Source organism: Anguilla rostrata, chromosome 18, assembly GCF_018555375.3.
Source record: "Anguilla rostrata isolate EN2019 chromosome 18, ASM1855537v3, whole genome shotgun sequence".
Taxonomy (NCBI): domain Eukaryota; kingdom Metazoa; phylum Chordata; class Actinopteri; order Anguilliformes; family Anguillidae; genus Anguilla; species Anguilla rostrata.
Window position 1 is genome coordinate 24,128,821 of NC_057950.1, and position 17,199 is coordinate 24,146,019.

General features: G+C 50.2%; 1 protein-coding gene across 1 annotated transcript in view; it reads right to left on the reverse strand.

Annotated features, from left to right (window-relative positions):
• eys (eyes shut homolog) overlaps positions 1-17,199 on the reverse strand; it is a 337,977-nt gene that overhangs the window by 90,343 nt on the left and 230,435 nt on the right. Inside the window, exon 34 of the mRNA XM_064318175.1 lies at positions 13,302-13,524. Coding sequence (XP_064174245.1) covers positions 13,302-13,524 — 223 coding nt within the window. The remainder of the gene's footprint in view (positions 1-13,301; positions 13,525-17,199) is intronic.

A 17,199-nucleotide genomic window follows, 5' to 3' on the forward strand; every position in this document is an offset into this window, starting at 1 on the left:
GTAAATGCCATGTAGAACGTTGTGTAAGTCGCTCCGGATAAGAGCGTCTGCTAAATGCCTGTAATGTAATGCACTCTCCATGTGCAATAGTGGGTAATGGGCTTCCACTATGAGCTGCGAGCAACAGTAGCAATGAGGAGGCTGAACTCTGCAAACCTCTTTTACAGAGGTACATCCGGGGCTCTGATTGGAGCCCGGGAAGGACTGTCTCCCTGCGCTGACTCGATCAGACGCGTCGTCGTTTACGGCACATTAGCCTTTCGCGACCTTTCGCCCTGGCCTACTCTCTCCTCGGCAAATAGATTGACACAAGAGGTCCACAAATCAAGCTGTGAATGAGGAGGGGCCGGCGCAGCGGTCAATAGCACTCACTCAGAGAGACAGAGTGCGACCGCTTCCGGCATCGGGTCGTACGTTTGCCCAGCATCTCCCTGTCAGCACTCTGTCCTGTCCAGGACGAGGAGCTGTTTCCTGTCCAGACTGAGGAGCTGTTTCCTGTTCAGACTGAGGAGCTGTTTCCTGTCCAGACTGAGGAGCTGTTTCCTGTTCAGACCGAGGAGCTGTTTCCTGTTCAGACCGAGGAGCTGTTTCCTGTTCAGACTGAGGAGCTGTTTCCTGTTCAGACTGAGGAGCTGTTTCCTGTTCAGACCGAGGAGCTCTTTCCTGTTTCCTCTTCAGACCGAGGAGCTTTCTTTCCCTGTTTCCCTGTTCTGTTCAGACTGAGGAGCTCTTTCTGTTCAGACCGAGGAGCTGTTTCCTGTTCAGACTGAGGTGCTCTTTCCTGTGCAGGCCGAGGAGCTGTTTCCTGTTCAGACTGAGGAGCTGTTTCCTGTTCAGACCGAGGAGCTGTTTCCTGTTTCCTGTTAAGACCGAGGAGCTCCTTCCTGTTCAGACTGCAGAGCTCTGTCCTTAACTTTCAGTGACAAATTTACAATTACATCACCCATCACATGTTCTAAATTACACTATGTTTTTGGGTTAATTAATGTGGCAGCAAGCTTGTGATAACCTGAGGGAATAAATAAATAAATATATTGCTCCTGGTTTGGACCTTTCCGTGTGGAGTCTGCATATTCCGCCTGTGTCTGCGTGGGTTTCCTCCCACAGTCCAAAGACATGCAGGTAGGCTAACTGGAGACTCTACAGTAAATTGTCCATCAGTCTGAGTGTGTGAGTGAATGGTGAGTGCATGGTGTGTGTGCCCTGCGATAGATTGGCGGCCTGTCCATGGTGTATCCCTGCCTCTTGCCTAATACATGCTGGGATAGGCTCCAGCACCCCCCGTGACCCTGACCAGGATGAGCAGGTATAAATAATGGATGGAAGGATGGATAGATAAATGCATTGCCCAAGGTTAAGTACCATACAGGTTTGCCTAACTACACAGCTTTGCGATTAACAGACCAAATGCTGTTAGTTTCCCAGAAGATCTAATGTGACAAAGTGTTGGGCAGTAATGAGTCATTTGGGAGATTTGTGGATGTCTTCTGATTCTCACCATTTGCCTCAGCTGGACCTGTCAATCACACACGTGCGGTACATGCATGCGGTCACAGCGTTTGCTTCTCACAGGACGAGAGATGTGATTTAACGAGCCACTCCGATGCACCGGCGAGCAAAGCTGCCACAGCAACACCGTCCCTCCGGCGTACACGCGCCGAGCTTTAACTATCGATCGCTCTTAAACAATAAAACTCTTTTTCTTCTCATTTCCTTACTTATTTATTTATTTATCTGGCAGTCGCACTTGCAGAGGGACTCACCCCGGCTGTCACGGTGAAGATACTCGTAGAGCGAAAACAGTCTCGCCAGTCGCAGGCTACGCGGAAACTGCCGGATGCTCCAGAGAGCCGAAGACCAGAGTTTTTCCCCCCGCCAGCGCTCGTCTGAGCGTCTCCACGCCCGCTGGGAGGGCACGGCGTCACATTTCACCTGTCTCATGTTTTCGCCATTCATCCTTGTCGCACGTGCTCAAACGGACACCTTTCGTCTCCCGTCCGAACAGAGCGGGGTGGTGGGGGGCGGGGGGGGGGGGGGTGGAGCGGAGACTGACCGCGTCCCGTGAAAAGGGCCACATTTTCAATAAAGCGCCCTTTAAATCACATTTACAGCTCTCCCGCCCGATCGATAGTGTGTTTTATGGCTGGCGGAGAAATTATCAGCGGATGGGGGGGCGGGGGGGGGGGTGGATGGCGATTGAGGGGAGGTACGGGGAGCACGCTCGCGGGTCCGGGGCGTTAAACCCCCCCCCCCACCCCCATCGCCCCGCGCTTGCTTTCTCCGGCCCCTCTGGGGGATTTCCCGCCCATTTGAGCAGTGAGCGATCGGGTGGGGGTCCGCGCTGGATTTATGAAGACTGCGGCTCTCTGGTAACGAGGCAATCTGAGGGCCCGTGATCAATAGAGAGCCCGGTCTGAGAGGTTTCCTGCTCTCCCACTCTGTGCGCCCGCACTACTCCATTATATTTTTGAGGGTGGGGTGGGGGGGTGTTCTCCAAAAATTGAGTCTTCGGCTTATTCATTTATTTTCTGATCGTTAAACTTTCAGTTTAGGGCTTACACAAACTTTTGTATTTGTGACCTATGCAGTCTACCGGCTGCTAAGACTGGCTCTATCCGAACAGGAGCACCAGCTTGCTCGCCTCCACTCCTCTCCTTTGGATGTACTGTATGCGGATTGCAATGTAGTGAAGATGTCAAAGCAGAGATGAAAGAGTGAAGGAAGGGGAGGAGATGGACATGGATCTCTTATCACGCGGCAGGCAGGCTGGTTTGGGCTGACATGGTTCTGGCAGTGCTCTGGTCCTGGGCCTTTGGATGTAGGAATTATCCAACATTCTATTCTAGCTGAAGCCAGAGCTGTTGGGATGTCGTCGCTATCCGTGCCGCCTGGGGGCCTGCCCCCGCCGCAAACATGGAATCTGATGCATGCTGGGACGTCAGTGACTGGCCCGGGCCCCTGCCCCGCCCAACGTGCCATGCCCCCCCCCCCCCCCGCCCCTGTCCCCGCCCACATGGCCCTCGCTCCGCCCACCTGGGGTTGCTTAGTGCTTAACATAGAGCTCAGTGCCCTACTTCAGGTCATTGATCAGCTTAGCATTGTGATCTACCCAACCGAGATTTTATAAATTTTTATTTAAAAGAGCCACTGTGACCGGACATGAGAGGTCACGACTGAACACGCGACCGGCGAAGACAGCCGTGTCCCGGAACACCGCCCCGCGGGTCACGGGTCACATGACTACAGCGCCTGCGACGCTCCCCCGCGCTCCGCTCCCGCGGCGTGACCGCTTAGCGCGTCTCTGGGGCCCGCGGCCCCGCCTGAGAAACACCTGCGCATCGGGACCGAATCCAGGGAGCCGCGGAGGCCCGAAATTACCCACGATGCCTTTCACCGAAAAAACAAAAAAAAACAAAAAACACGCCACCTCGGGGAATGGCTCATTAATACGGGTCAAGTTACCCGCGGAAGATGCAAATGGGGACGATCAGTCTTGTGGCGGGGGGTGGGGGGTGTGGTGTGTGGGGGGAGCGCGTGATTCGCCTGGGTTCGAGGCGCCGGAGAGCCTCGTAAGAATTATTTAATACGTCGGGCCGCTTGATTATGTGATATTTCCCACGGGGGAATACAAATGAGCCCGGCCCCCGAAAATAGGCCCCCCGCTGCTGTGTCGCCTCGCCTGGGGAGACGGGTGGCATTTTGGCGGATTACTTAATTATCCAGGAATTAGCACTCTCTGCACAAACGGAGGCGTGTGCGGTGCGAAGGGGAGCGGGGCCGGTGGGGGCGTTGGGTAGGGGGGGGATAGGCGGTGGGGGTCGGGGGTAAGCTGGCCTTTTTCTGGCTTTTTTTGGGACGGGGAGTCAAGGAGATTAAAAAAACATTTTGGCAGTGCTCCGCTGGCCTTACATGACCGATCAGCTCAGAGGTGCTGAGGACAGGGTCCCGGAGAACGCTCGGCCTGGCACGGTTACCCCGGTAATGAGACGGAAGGCTCCGTTTGTGTTTTACGGGCACCTGGCATCTGTGGTGGCACGGGGCACGAGAAAAAAAAGATTTTGTGTCAGCTTCCACATAATGCTACTGCAGCTTTTTACAGCACTGCAGTGATGCTGCAGTAACGTTGCAGTGATGCTGCAGTAACGTTGCAGTGATGCTGCAGTAACGTTGCAGTGATGCTGCAGTAACGTTGCAGTGATGCTGCAGTAACGTTGTGTAGGACCCTGGTGAACAGAAACATTGCAGCGATGTTATTACAGCTTTCCACCATCAGCAGAAAACATGTCACATCTATCTATCTATCTGTCTGTCTGTCTGTCTAAACTATATGAAATGGGTTTCCATGGCTGAGCAGCCATACACAAGCCCAAGACCACCGTGCACAGGTGTCGGCTGGAGTGGTGCAAAGCACACCGCCTTGGACTTTGGAGCGTTCTCTGGAGTGATGAATCACGCCTCACTATCTGGCAGTCTGACGGATGAATCTGGTTTTAGCGAATGCCAGGAGAATACTACCCGCCCGAATGCACAGTACCAATGGTAAAGTTTGGTGAGGGAGGAATAAAAGTCTGGGGCTGTTGTTCATGGTTTGGGCCAGGTCCCTTAGTTCCAGTGAAGGCAAGTCTTAATGCAACAGCATGCGATCCCATTATAGACGATTGTGTGCTTCCCAAACTGTTCGGAGAAGGCCCTGTCCTGTTTCAGAATGACAATGCCCCCAGGGACACTGCACAGAGCCCAGACCTCAGCCCCATCCAACACCTCTGGGATGAATGGGAAAGTCAACTGCGAGCCAGACCTAATCGCCCAATCAGTGCCTGACCTCACTACTGCTCTTCTGGCTGAATGGAAGAAAATCCCTGCAGAAAAGCTCCAACATCTAGTATAAAACCTTCTCAGAAGAGTGGAGGTTGTTATACCTGCAAAGGGAGAACCAGCTCCATATTAATGCCCATAATTTTGGATGAGATGTTGAATGTCAGGTGTCCACATACTTTTGGCCATGTAGTCTATCTATCTATCTATCTATTTAGGAATAAATAAATGCTAAAGATGTGTTTGTAACTGGACAAAATCATGACAGCATTTAAAAACATTAAAAACCCTTTAAAGCGTTACTTGGCTAGTCGGGGTGTCACCAGGGTGATGAATCCGCTCCTAATTATTCGCTTGGCAGACGCTCCACGCTGAGGGGCAGTTCAGCACTTTAGAACCCTATTATTACATTATACAACCACATATCGACTCCAGCAGCATGGGGGTCAGGGCTATAATCGCTGCGCCACATCCAGGGAATCAAACGCGCAACCTCCTGGCCAAAAGCCCAGTTCCTTTACCGACTGCAGGAGACAGTGTATCGAGTTCTACAACCCAGAGAGCCTCTACGCGTACTCTTAATTCAGAGGGCTAGCCTACTCGGACTAGCAGGGGAACAGAAAGCAGATCTCCACTTAATTACTCGGCTCATTTGGTACTTTTTACCGTTCGTTTGATTCGTGCAAGTTGTGAAAACAAGTCCAAATTAAGGCAAATAAATAAATAAATGCACAGCAAGTGATTTGCGAGTAGCTCAAACTTTTAATTTAATCCTGGCCACTGTATCATTCAGCAATTCATCACTCACCTGTGTCCTCCCCCCACCCCACCCCCCCATCTGCACACTGTCTGATTAACCTAAATAGCATGTTACTTGCTCAGAGTCAATATTGCCACTGCAACACATTACGAAAAATTAGCAGGTGCTCTCATAGAGAATGACTTATACAATTAAGTACTGTGTAGTGTGTGCGTTCATATACGATACCAAGCACAGTAATGAAAGAGAAAAAGATGCCTGACAAGTTTGGATTCCTTCTCAATACATTATAAAATCCAGGCCATTTCTAATTATCCGGTTGTGAGAATCCAGAAACATAATATGTAGGTCATTTGCTTATGATTTAAACAGAAGCAACTCGGCAAACACGAGAGAGCTTGTTCTCTAATAACTGTCCTATTTATTTTTGCTCATAAAAACATATATTTAATTCAGATCTTTTTTTTTTCTTTCTGAAATGTACAGTTAGCAAATACCCGCTTAAAACTGTTGATAAAGCTTTTTGGAATAAAAAAACAAAAACAAAACATCTTTTAACCACATCCATGATGACTAAACTGCATAATGCATTTTAGCGTGGTAATTTAATCGAGTCTCATTAACTTATTTATTTTTATGAGTTAAGGGGACAGGAAAGGTCCAATCGAAGAAGTATTTCAGATGCCAGGAAAATGAATAAATAAGCTACAGTACAATAGTACAACCAATTAAAAAAGACATATATAAATATTTCAGTGGAAGAACTTTAAATGGAACCTTTATGAAAGCAGCTGAGGGGCGGGGCTTCTGCACACGTAAGGAGGCTGCGTGTCCGTTAGACAGGCGGAGCGCACAGCCCTGTACACTCGCGTGAGGTCCTCAAGCTTAACTGCTTCAGGAAACAGCCTCGGATATAAAAGATACGCGTGTGCAATAACATCAATGGCGTGGCACGTTAGAGTGAGTCACCACAACGACTCGAAGGACATGAATACAGGAGAAAAAGGCAAGCAAGGGGGGTGAGGGGAGTAAGGGGGTGAGGGGGTGTGAGGGGAGTAAGGGGGCGAGGAGAGTAAGGGGGTGAGGAGGGATGAGGGGGTGTGTGGGTGACAGGGAGCGTGAGGGGGTCTGAGGAGGGTGAGGGTGGGGGGTGAGGGGTGGGGTGGGGGTGAAGGAGGGGTGAGTGGGGATAAGGGAGGTGAGGAGGTGAGTGAGTGGGGATAAGAGGAGGTGGGGGGATGAGAGCGGATGACGGGGTGAGGGTGGGGTGAGTGGTGATAAGGGAGGTGAGGGGGTGAGTGGGGATAAGGGGAGGTGAGGGGAGTGAGGGGTGGGGTGAGGGCGGTGAGTGGGGATAAGGGGAGGTGGGGGGGTGAGGGGGATAAGGGAGGTAGGGGGGTGAGGGGTGGGGTGAGGGCGGTGAGTGGGGATAAGGGAGGTGGGGGGTGAGGGGGATAAGGAGGTAGGGGGTGAGTGGTGGGGTGAGGGCGGTGAGTGGGGATAAGGGGAGGTGGGGGGTGAGTGGGGATAAGGGAGGTGAGGGGGTGAGTGGTGATAAGGGGAGGTGAGGGGGTGAGTGGGATAAGGGGAGGTGAGGGCGGTGAGTGGTGATAAGGGGAGGTGGGGGGTGAGTGGGGATAAGGGGAGGTGAGGCGGTGAGTGGGGATAAGGGAGGTGGGGGTGAGGGGGATAAGGGGAGGTGAGGGGGTGAGGGGGATAAGGGGAGGTGAGGGGGTGAGTGGGGATAAGGGAGGTGAGGGCGATGAGTGGTGATAAGGGGAGGTGAGGGGGGTGAGTGGGGATAAGGGGAGGTGAGGGGGTGAGTGGGGATAAGGGGAGGTGGGGGTGAGTGGGGATAAGGGGAAGAAAGAGGAGGTGAGTGGGGATAAGGGGAAGAAAGAGGAGGTGAGTGGGGATAAGGGGAGGTGGTGGGGGGAGTAAGAGCGGGATGACGGGGGGTGAGGGGGGTGAGGGGGGGTGAGGGGGGGTGAGGGAGGGGATTTGAATAACTGGCAGAAGCAGAAAAGTGCTGAAGAGCAAATAAAAGCGCTTCATCACGGTGACAGGCTGTCATTACTGCCCGGCTGAAATTACCCTCCTCAGCCCTCCCGCTCTCCTAACTTCACTCTCTCCCCTCCGCTCGGCGGGTACGCTCACCGGCGGCCGGAGGAAGCAGGCGGTCGCCAGCGTTCCGTGTGAGCGTCCAGCGGGCCTGCGGACGCTGGGGGACGGAGGGGGCGGAGCTGAACGTTTCCTCGCTGTGTCTGACTCAGCCTGAAGGAAGCTCATGCTGCATATTTAATACTTCGCTCCGCGGAACTGAACAGATTTTTATGCCCGAAAAAATTCAGCCGAACAATGGAGGCCCTTTACTTCACAAATCTTAAAGTTTGAAACTTGAAAGGATTTAAATAAAAGTCTTTAAATTGAACTGCGTAATCGCAAATGAGAAAGGCAGAGAGAGCGACAGATAGAGAGAATAAAGTGGTATCAGGAAAGCTATACCGAATGAAAGCGTAACATTCGGTCGTAACATAACGTTTACAATTAATACGCCTTTTGAAAACGAGGCATAAAAACGCGACATTTCGATGGAACGCGACGCGGGTTTGGTTCTCGTCAGCACGCACGCCGCTGTGCGGCGGGGATCGGCCGATAAAGCTCGGCCTTTATCGGCAGGCCGCCGCTTGCTGGGACGCCGGCCTCTGCAGATAAACCCGGCATTATCGGGAAAAAGCGCCCAGAGTCTCCGCTCCATCCCGCCGCAGTTTGAAGACCCTCAAACATTTTATGCTCTGTAAACCTACAGCCCATTAAGACAGGAAATTGAATCTAGGGGTGTGCGGCGATGAGGGGAATACCAATGACAGCCGCGTTAGCTTCACAGAGAAATGTAATTAGCAAGCCCTCCCAAATCCACGCAAGACTTTCGCCGCCCGAGCAACGCGTCCATTAGAGGGAAAACACACGTGCTGTTATAACGCCGAATCCATTAATCCGCAGTTCAACAAAGGTACGCTGTTTGGCTCAAAAACCGAAACGTTATTTCGAAGGAAATAATCGCATTCAGAGCAGGCCTTTGGCGTCGAAGCTTAAGAAACTCCGCGCTGTTTCGCATCGAGCTGAATTTCTGTTGGATGTGACGGGGGGGCATTGAGATGCCATAATTCAGACACATCCCTTTTTCCTCCCCCGTCTCTGTCAGTCTTTTTCCTCTTTCCATCTTCATCTGCAAAACAAAACCGCCGCCGGTCCAAATGTATAAACAAACGCCTTTCCCCTCCAACCGGAACGGCCGTCTGCTGAGCGCGACGCGCGGTTGCGTGCCCAAGCACAGGAGCTACCGCTATGCTATCTCCTAAAGTCTGCAGCCACTGTCCAAAGACCTTCCAGTGCATTACATTCCAGGCATTTAGCAGACGCTCTTATCCAGAGCGAGTTACACACCTTTTTTTTTTTTTTTTTACACAGCATGTAAATACTGCATCCGTTTATACAGCTGGATATGTACTGAAGCAACGCAGGTTAAGTACCTTGCTCAAGGGTACAACGGCAGTGTCCTACCCGGGAATCGAACCTGCGACCTTCGGGTTACAAGACCAGCTCCTTACCCATTACACTACACTGCTGCACACGCAGGCCGCCGCTGCGTGGTGGAGCAGTCATCAGCATCATGAGGATGGTAGCGCTCCATCGCTTGGTACCTCGCTAGCTTTAATCGAGGCCCGCTAGGTGAAGCTAAGCCACTTCTGCATGAAGTCTGCTGTGCGCTAAGGATATTAGCAGAGACAAATCTGTGTTCTGAGCTTATCTGAGAGACGGAACGCGAGAGAAAACGATTCAATAAAATCATATTCCATGCACTCGTCTTAATAATGCTGCACAGAACTACTTATAAACCCAGGTCTGGGAGAAACCGCTTGCATGAGGTGAAAAAAAGATACAAGTAACTATAAATCAACTACAGCTGAATAATTTTAATAATATACTTTACAGACAGTGAAACCCACTTGTAGGTATACTGATTGTAGAAATAACCTGGATGTAGTGATGGAACTGTTCCTATTAAAACTCTGCAAGCAATAACAAATACTGTTTCTAATAATGTTTTTTGGCTCTCAAAGCACGTAATTTGAATGCAGTGCACAATCTATAAATACAATATGTTTATTTAGTATAAACTTTATAAATCTAATTCGGGTTAATCAAAGGCATTTTAGTTTGAAATCTTTATGTCTTGTGCACCTTCTGATTAACATTTGGTCACATCGTGTCACTTCATGAAAACACCTTTTGCCTTGTTGCCAACACCCTGTTGTCACTGAGCAAAAATTCATCTTCACAAAGTAAAACGTATCCTAGGACACGTTCTGATGTGTGGTGTCAACATGCAGGCTAATTGACTGTCACAATTGTATTCCTGTCGTCTGCAAAATTTCTTTATATGGAAAATGCACATTACTGAGCTTTAAAGTAGTGAAGCCCTCAAAGGAACATGCAAATGATAAAAGCTCTTTGAAGTCTGCGCTCTCAGCCAATAGGGGGCAGCGAATTTGCATGTGCCTCCGCTTGCATCTCATTATCGCATCTCACTTGCATGTTTCGCCCGCTGCGAGCTCGACGCTACACGCTACGCACTTTAGGAAGCCTGATTTGGCTCATCAAAATCTGTTGTTTGTATTTTGCGGCGCTAACAGCTAACGACTTCCGTTCAGCCGTGCGGCTGCTCGATCCCGCCACCCTTGAAGGAAATCTAATACAGCTAATATCAAGCCTTCTATGACAGGCCGCATCCATCATTTAGTTAGCAACAGCTATGCGCGCGGGCCCCGCAACACAGCCACAACCGGTCGCTGGTTCGGATAGCGGCTTCATTTCAGTGTTTCCCATCCCTGGTAAGGCCTCACACATCACTCGGTGTTGATGCGTGTTCACGCCCCTCCCCCCACCCCCCTTTTCTCCCCCGCCACCCCCCCCTCCCTCCACACCCCCACATTTCCCGCCCGCCAAGATGCGCATCGATACGATAAGCATTCGAGTTCTCTAGCTTTTCCTCGGCTACGCGCTTTCCTCGGCTACGCGCTTTCCTCGGCTACGCGTTTTCCTCGGCTATCTGCCGGCTAAGCCTCGTCTCAAATGGCGGACTTCAAAAGCCCCGTCAGTCACTCTCCTCCCGCTGCCGGCTGTCCATCTGTTCGCGAGGAAACCGCGCAGAGATAAGCGACCCTGCAGAAACTCCCTCCCTCTCTTATTCACTCGTTCATTAATCCTTCTCGCCATCTCACGCGCTTCCTTCTGCATACGCGGCTCGGGAAAATCGCAGAATACATACACCTGGTGGGAGGAGGGTTGGGGGGGGGGGGGGGGTTGAGCCAGGAATTCAGATTTATCAGTTCTCATTGGCTGGGGCTCCAGTAAAAGAGAGCCACTGCCCATTAGACCGCAGTCTACTGCTAATATCCGACTCAGGTGAGGGAAAATACAATCCGCAAATGAGAAATGTCTCAACATTTTCACACTGTATTAAGGTAGCAACTGAGATAAAAGCATCGCAAATGGCCTTCAGAGTCTTTATACGTAATACGCAACTCATACGACAAACTGTACATTGAGCACACAGTTCTTCATGATGACTCTTCACAGACAGAATCCAGCACTCTCTGAAAAACACATTATGTACAAATACAGTTTAATGCATTGAAGCTTTTTCTGCATGCTAAATGTGTCTGTATATAAACCATAGCTAAGTAATATAACGCTACAGACACACACCGTGCGTCATAGAAACCGGTATTCTCCGGTCTCACAGTTACAGAAAGCTTTTAAGCAATACGCACTTGGCAACCGGAAGACTGCTGACTCCATTCTCGTGGCCAAGGGACATCTTAAAACGTTAATTATTAAGCAGATAATTGGTAAACACCGCTGATTGCCAGAACGTCCGGGGCATCAAACTGATAAATTCGGGAGGTTAAGCTCGCATGTTTTAAGTTAATTTATTTGTATTCGAGCCAGCGCTGCACTCGCTGATGTGTCTCTAAATGGAGGCATCCATCCACCCCGCCACCCAGCCGCCCCTATCTATACATCAGGCTCGACACAATGCTAAATTAGCCTTCGACTGCAGGCGAAACGATGAGCCTAACGGGAAGTGGGCTTTCTGTTAAAACTTTCCACAACTTCTGTCCGCCTGTTGTATCCGTGGATCCGCTGGTTCACTTACGTTTACATTTATCTATATACTGCACACAGTTAGTTATGTATCCAAAACTTTATTTAAAATGAGTGACACAGCTCACACAAAAAAAAACAAGAACAGAAGAGCGATAGGATTAATGGTACACTTATTCTAAAGGGCCCGGAATCGCGAGCCAATAAAGACGAACGGGCGAATCACTCAGCGGATTGCTTTCCCTCCGGCACTTTATTATTATAACTCACCGTGTCCTGTCAGCGGAGGGGGGGGGGGGGGAACAGAAGCTTTAATGACAGCCGGCTTCAACGGCCCAATTAAATCAAAAGGCAGGACGGGGCCGATGACAGAGGAGCGTCGATGTGAATATTAACTTTTTAAAAAAATGATTATTCCCCGTCGCCTCCGTTGTCTGGGCGCGAGGAGGACCCGTTGGTGGCCGGCCGGCGGCTGTCCCCCTCCCTCTCTCTCTCCCTCCCTCCCTCCCGGTGTTTTTTTCACCTGGGGTGACGCGGCGGTTTTTTTCACCAGGACGGCGCTGTGGCGGCACATCTCTCTCTCTCTCTCTCTCTCTCTCTTGGCGGCTCTGCTGCCGCTGGGTCGGCCGGGTGGACGTCATTTGTAATCGGGGAAGGGATTTATTTGTTTTTTTTCCCCTTGCCGGGGCTGTCTGGAAGCTGTCAGTCTGCCCGCCCACCCCTTTCCCCCGGGGTTCGGTCTCTGACGCCTCAGCGGCGCGCGGAGGGGGCGGGAGGAGGGGCGGGGCGAGCGGAGAGGACGGGCCAGGTGAGGTCGCGGAACCTGGCAGGTAGTGGAAATCTCCACTCCACTTTTCCTTAAGAGAGGAGACATTTCCCCCACTCTCTGTCTGTCTGTCTGTCTTTTTATCTGTCTGGCTGCCTACCTGTCTGTCTGTTTGACTGTCTGTCTGTCTGTATGTCTCCATGTCTGCCTGCCTGTGTGTCTGTCTGTCTGTTTGACTGTCTGTCTGTCTGTCTGTCTCCATATCTGTCTGTCTGCCTGCCTGCCTGTCTCTTTGTCTCCATGTCTGCAGTCTGTAAACTGCAGGTGTGTAAAGTGCAGGATATATTGGAGGAAGTGATGCATAGACGATGACAGAGGTCACGCCCGCTTTCCCATTGTCATGTACATTCTAATGAACCGTTGAGTTGTTCTGGCGTTTATGTTCCCTCAGAAAGCGTGTGATAAGTGGTGTCCCTCAGAAAGCGTGTGGTGAGTGGTGTCCCTCAGAAAGCGTGTGGTGAGTGGTGTCCCTCAGAAAGCGTGTGGTAAGTGGTGTCCCTCAGAAAGCGTGTGGTAAGTGGTGTCCCTCAGAAAGCGTGTGGTAAGTGGTGTCCCTCAGAAAGCCGTGTGGTAAGTGGTGTCCCTCAGAAAGCGTGTGGTGAGTGGTGTCCCTCAGAAAGCGTGTGGTAAGTGGTGTCCCTCAGAAAGCGTGTGGTGAGTGGTGTCCCTCAGAAAGCGTGTGGTAAGTGCCTGTAGAGACGGGGTGCGGGCGGGGCGGCGGTGCCGTACCCTGGTCACAGAGCGGCCCGGTGAAGTGCAGGGGGCAGTCGCAGCCGAAAGACGCCGCCCCGCTGGGCGAGCGCCGCGCCCGACAGGTCCCTCCGTTCCGGCACGGCTCGTCCCGACAGGCCTCCGCCGGGGGGCCGGGGGGTCCGGGGGCGTGGCCGTCCCGTCCACTCGCTCCAAATGGCTCGCCGCGGGAGCTGTCGGGGTCTCGCTGAGTCCGGGGCGCCTGGGAAAAAACACCAGGTGGGAGGTGGGGGTGGGGGGGGGGGGTTGGTGGGTGGGATAGGGGGGTGTGATTGGCATTTCCTGTGCGGGGGGGTGGGGGGTGGACAGGAAGCTGGTGACACGAGCCGTTGTCACGACTGCTTTTTTTTTTTTTTGAATGGCGGCTCCTGCTCAATGGCCTGACCTTTATGAGCAAACAAACACAAATCACGGGGAGAGGAAGGCAGAGCGGGGCGTCAGGCGGAAATAAAAGCCGGCCTTCTAGCACGTTCCGTCTCAGTCTGTCTCCTTCACGCCAGCTGAGAGGGGCCGCAAACCAGACAGAGGGCACCTAACGGTGACAGCTAAAAGAATCCAAAATTAAATAAATAAGCAGAAATATCAAATGTAATATCAAACACAAAATGTCAAATTCCTAAGATCTTCTAAACTTTTTATTGCAATATGCAGTGCATTTGCTCAGACCTTGAACTAACCTGAAAAAAGGCCATTTGTTCTGGGAAAAGTAGAATAGATGAAGCAAGAACAAGATAAATAACAAATGACAAAATGACAAAGCGAAAATTCGTTTAAAAAAACATTGATAAGCTTACCCTGATTCTGAGATATTAACACAGTAATAGCCATGAATTAAAATATACGGCAATCGGAGTAGGTTGGGATACTACAGTATTACTACTGTAACTCAGGTTGAGATGCCTTCCTGACTTACAGTAAGCATACTGTATCGGTAAATATTATATAACATACTACATTCTCAGATTTTTAGTTCGTTTTTGCAGATGAAAATGAGATAATGTGCAGCAGGACTTGAGGGCAGCAGTGCACACACACGTGGTAAAGACTCTGGGGCGCGTGCCGCGGGAACATTAACGCCTGATGGATGCGCGGTGAGGCCGTGAGAGTAATAACCTCTATTGGGGGGAAAGCGAAACGGGGGCAAGCCTCATCCTGGCGGCGGCGGCGCGTTCATTATGCAAAGGTCAGCGGCTGAGCCGCGTTCAGCCTCGGCTGCGGTGGCGGCGTTTACGGCCGCGCGCGGGCTAACGATAACGGATCTGTCCCCAAACCCGCCCACCCCGCCGGTGACAGGGTGCAGGTGCGGCGCGCGGAATTAGCGGATCGTTACTGACGACCTCACCCGCATCCCACCCACACCTACATACATACGCGGACATGCAACCATAGATCTTCAGAATCACACGCAAACATGCGGTCACACACACACCCATACAACCACACGCAGGGACCAAAGAGTGGAGCACCATCCTGCCAGCAAAGCTATCCTTATCACACGACCTATGTCAAATTCACAAGTATCAAAGGGACCTCACTTCAAGCACTTGGGAGCATTATTCGACAGAAAAACCACAAGAGCTTTGCACAAGTTAGAAATACTAAATCTAAATTTCAATATAAACATATCCTCTTGAAAGCACAATGCATGAAAACCAAGTAACTACACCCAGCCTGCATCGTTCTGTAGGTTCAGCCCACTCTGTGCTGTCTCAGAGGAACGTTTACTCAATGACATCACGTTCCTCTGCTTAATTTTCCTTGTGTAAGAAGGTCGGTTCGCCTCGCGGTACAGACGGGCCGCATCGACCGCGAGCGGCTAAACCGCGGCGCGTCAGCCTCGGCCGGGCGGCTGATTGATCTCTCGGGTTTAGGGGAAACGGCCGGAGTTAGCGGGACGCAAGGCGGGGCCGTACCTGGGGGGCGGGTGAGAGGTACTGTACCTTTAACCCTCGGGTACGGCGGTGCGAGTCCGACAGAACAAACCGTGAAAACAACAGAAGACCACAGGGCGATGCACGGCACACTCGCTTTATATCCACTGAGCCTGCACTTCTGGGTACCTGGGGCTACCTTTTAGCGCATACTGTCATGTGGAGCACTTGCTGTTCAGTTCTGCTAATATAAATAGATACTACTGCTGCTATTGCTACTACTATTACTGCTGCTGCTGCTACTGCTACTACTACTACTGCTGCTACTGCTGCTGTTGCTACTGGTACTACTACTACTACTGCTGCAACTGCTACTACTACTACTACTACTGCTGCTACTACTGCTACTACTACTACTACTACTACTACTGCTGCTACTACTGCTACTACTACTACTACTGCTGCCACTACTGCTGCACTAACTACTACCTACTATGCTACTGACTGCTGCTGCTACTACTACTACTACTAGCGCACTGCTACTGCTGCTACTACTACACTACTACTACTACTCTACTGCTCTACTTCTACTAATACACTGCTGCTGCTACTACTACTACTACTACTGCTGCTACTACTACTACTACTAGCTGCTGCTACTACTATACTACTCTGCTGCTACTGTACTACTACTACTTGCGCTACTACACTACTATGTCTCTACATCACATACTGCGCATCTGCTCTACTCTACTATACTACTACTATCTCGCTAGCTACTACTACTACTACTAATATTGCTGCTGCTGCTACTACTACTACTACTACTGCTGCTACTACTGCTACTACTGCTGCCGCTAATGCTACTACTATTGCTGATACTACTGCTGCTGCTGCTACTGCTGCTGATACTACTGCTGCTGCTACTACTAGTGCTGCTAATGCGACTGCTACTAATAATAATAATATTGGTTTTTGTTTCTTAGGAGGTACTCCCAACATTGGCATCTGCAGGGCAGACATTTTCCTCCACTGTCCCTGCATTTCCACCATCTCTGCCTCTAAGGGGATTTTTGTGTTTTTTTAACAATACAAAAATATGCAATTGCACAGCACCTTTCCAGCAGAGCAGCGCGAAGTGCTTCCGGATAATAGCAAAATACAAGTGAGATTAAAACAATTACCGCAGAGATTAAAGAGAGACAAGACAGATTAAAATGGATGGAGCATAACGCGCAATAAAATAATGAAACCAGTTTAGGAGCAAATGATAAAGAGATTCATAAAAGTAGAAACAGATTGTAAAAAGACTGTAAAGCAATTCTACGAAAGTGCGTTTTTAGAAGGGTCATAAAGAGCACAATGAAGAAGCAGTTAAAATATCCTTTAGTATCGTTTCAACCGAAACTCGGGATCGACCAAAAAAACGCACTCTGCCCTGAACAAGGGCTTTGCACACTTTAAACAACACAACACATACACGTTAAGTACCCAATAATTCAATTTCAGTGTTTCATAAATTGCACAATATACATTCAGATAAAGCCACCTTTATCTGGATTACCTGTTAAAATTATTAACAAGAATAAAGTCTATTGATTTCTTTTTATTTGTTATAAAGTATTTGGAATCTGTTTTCTTTAGTTTAGGGTAAGACATGCTTTTTATGGGTGTTTATAAAAAAAAAAAAACTCAACCTTGATGAGGTTTCCCATATTCCACTGGGTTTATCTGTCAAGACACAAGCGATTTGAATAAGAGAAGAAGAGCTCCTTTCTTCTCCCCAATTATGAAAGCGTTCGTAAACTTGGCCCAATCCTGTTTCCAGCGATCCGTATTTAATCATAATAAACGCACATCTCCGCTTGCATTGTGACTTGTGCAGACATTTTCGGAGGGTCACGGATGGTTTCGCCCTTCGTTTTCTGCTAAATTTTGAGGCGTCTTAATGGTGCAAACTCTGCGAGGACATCCAACCGTTTCTGAGGAAAATGGATTGTTCCAAC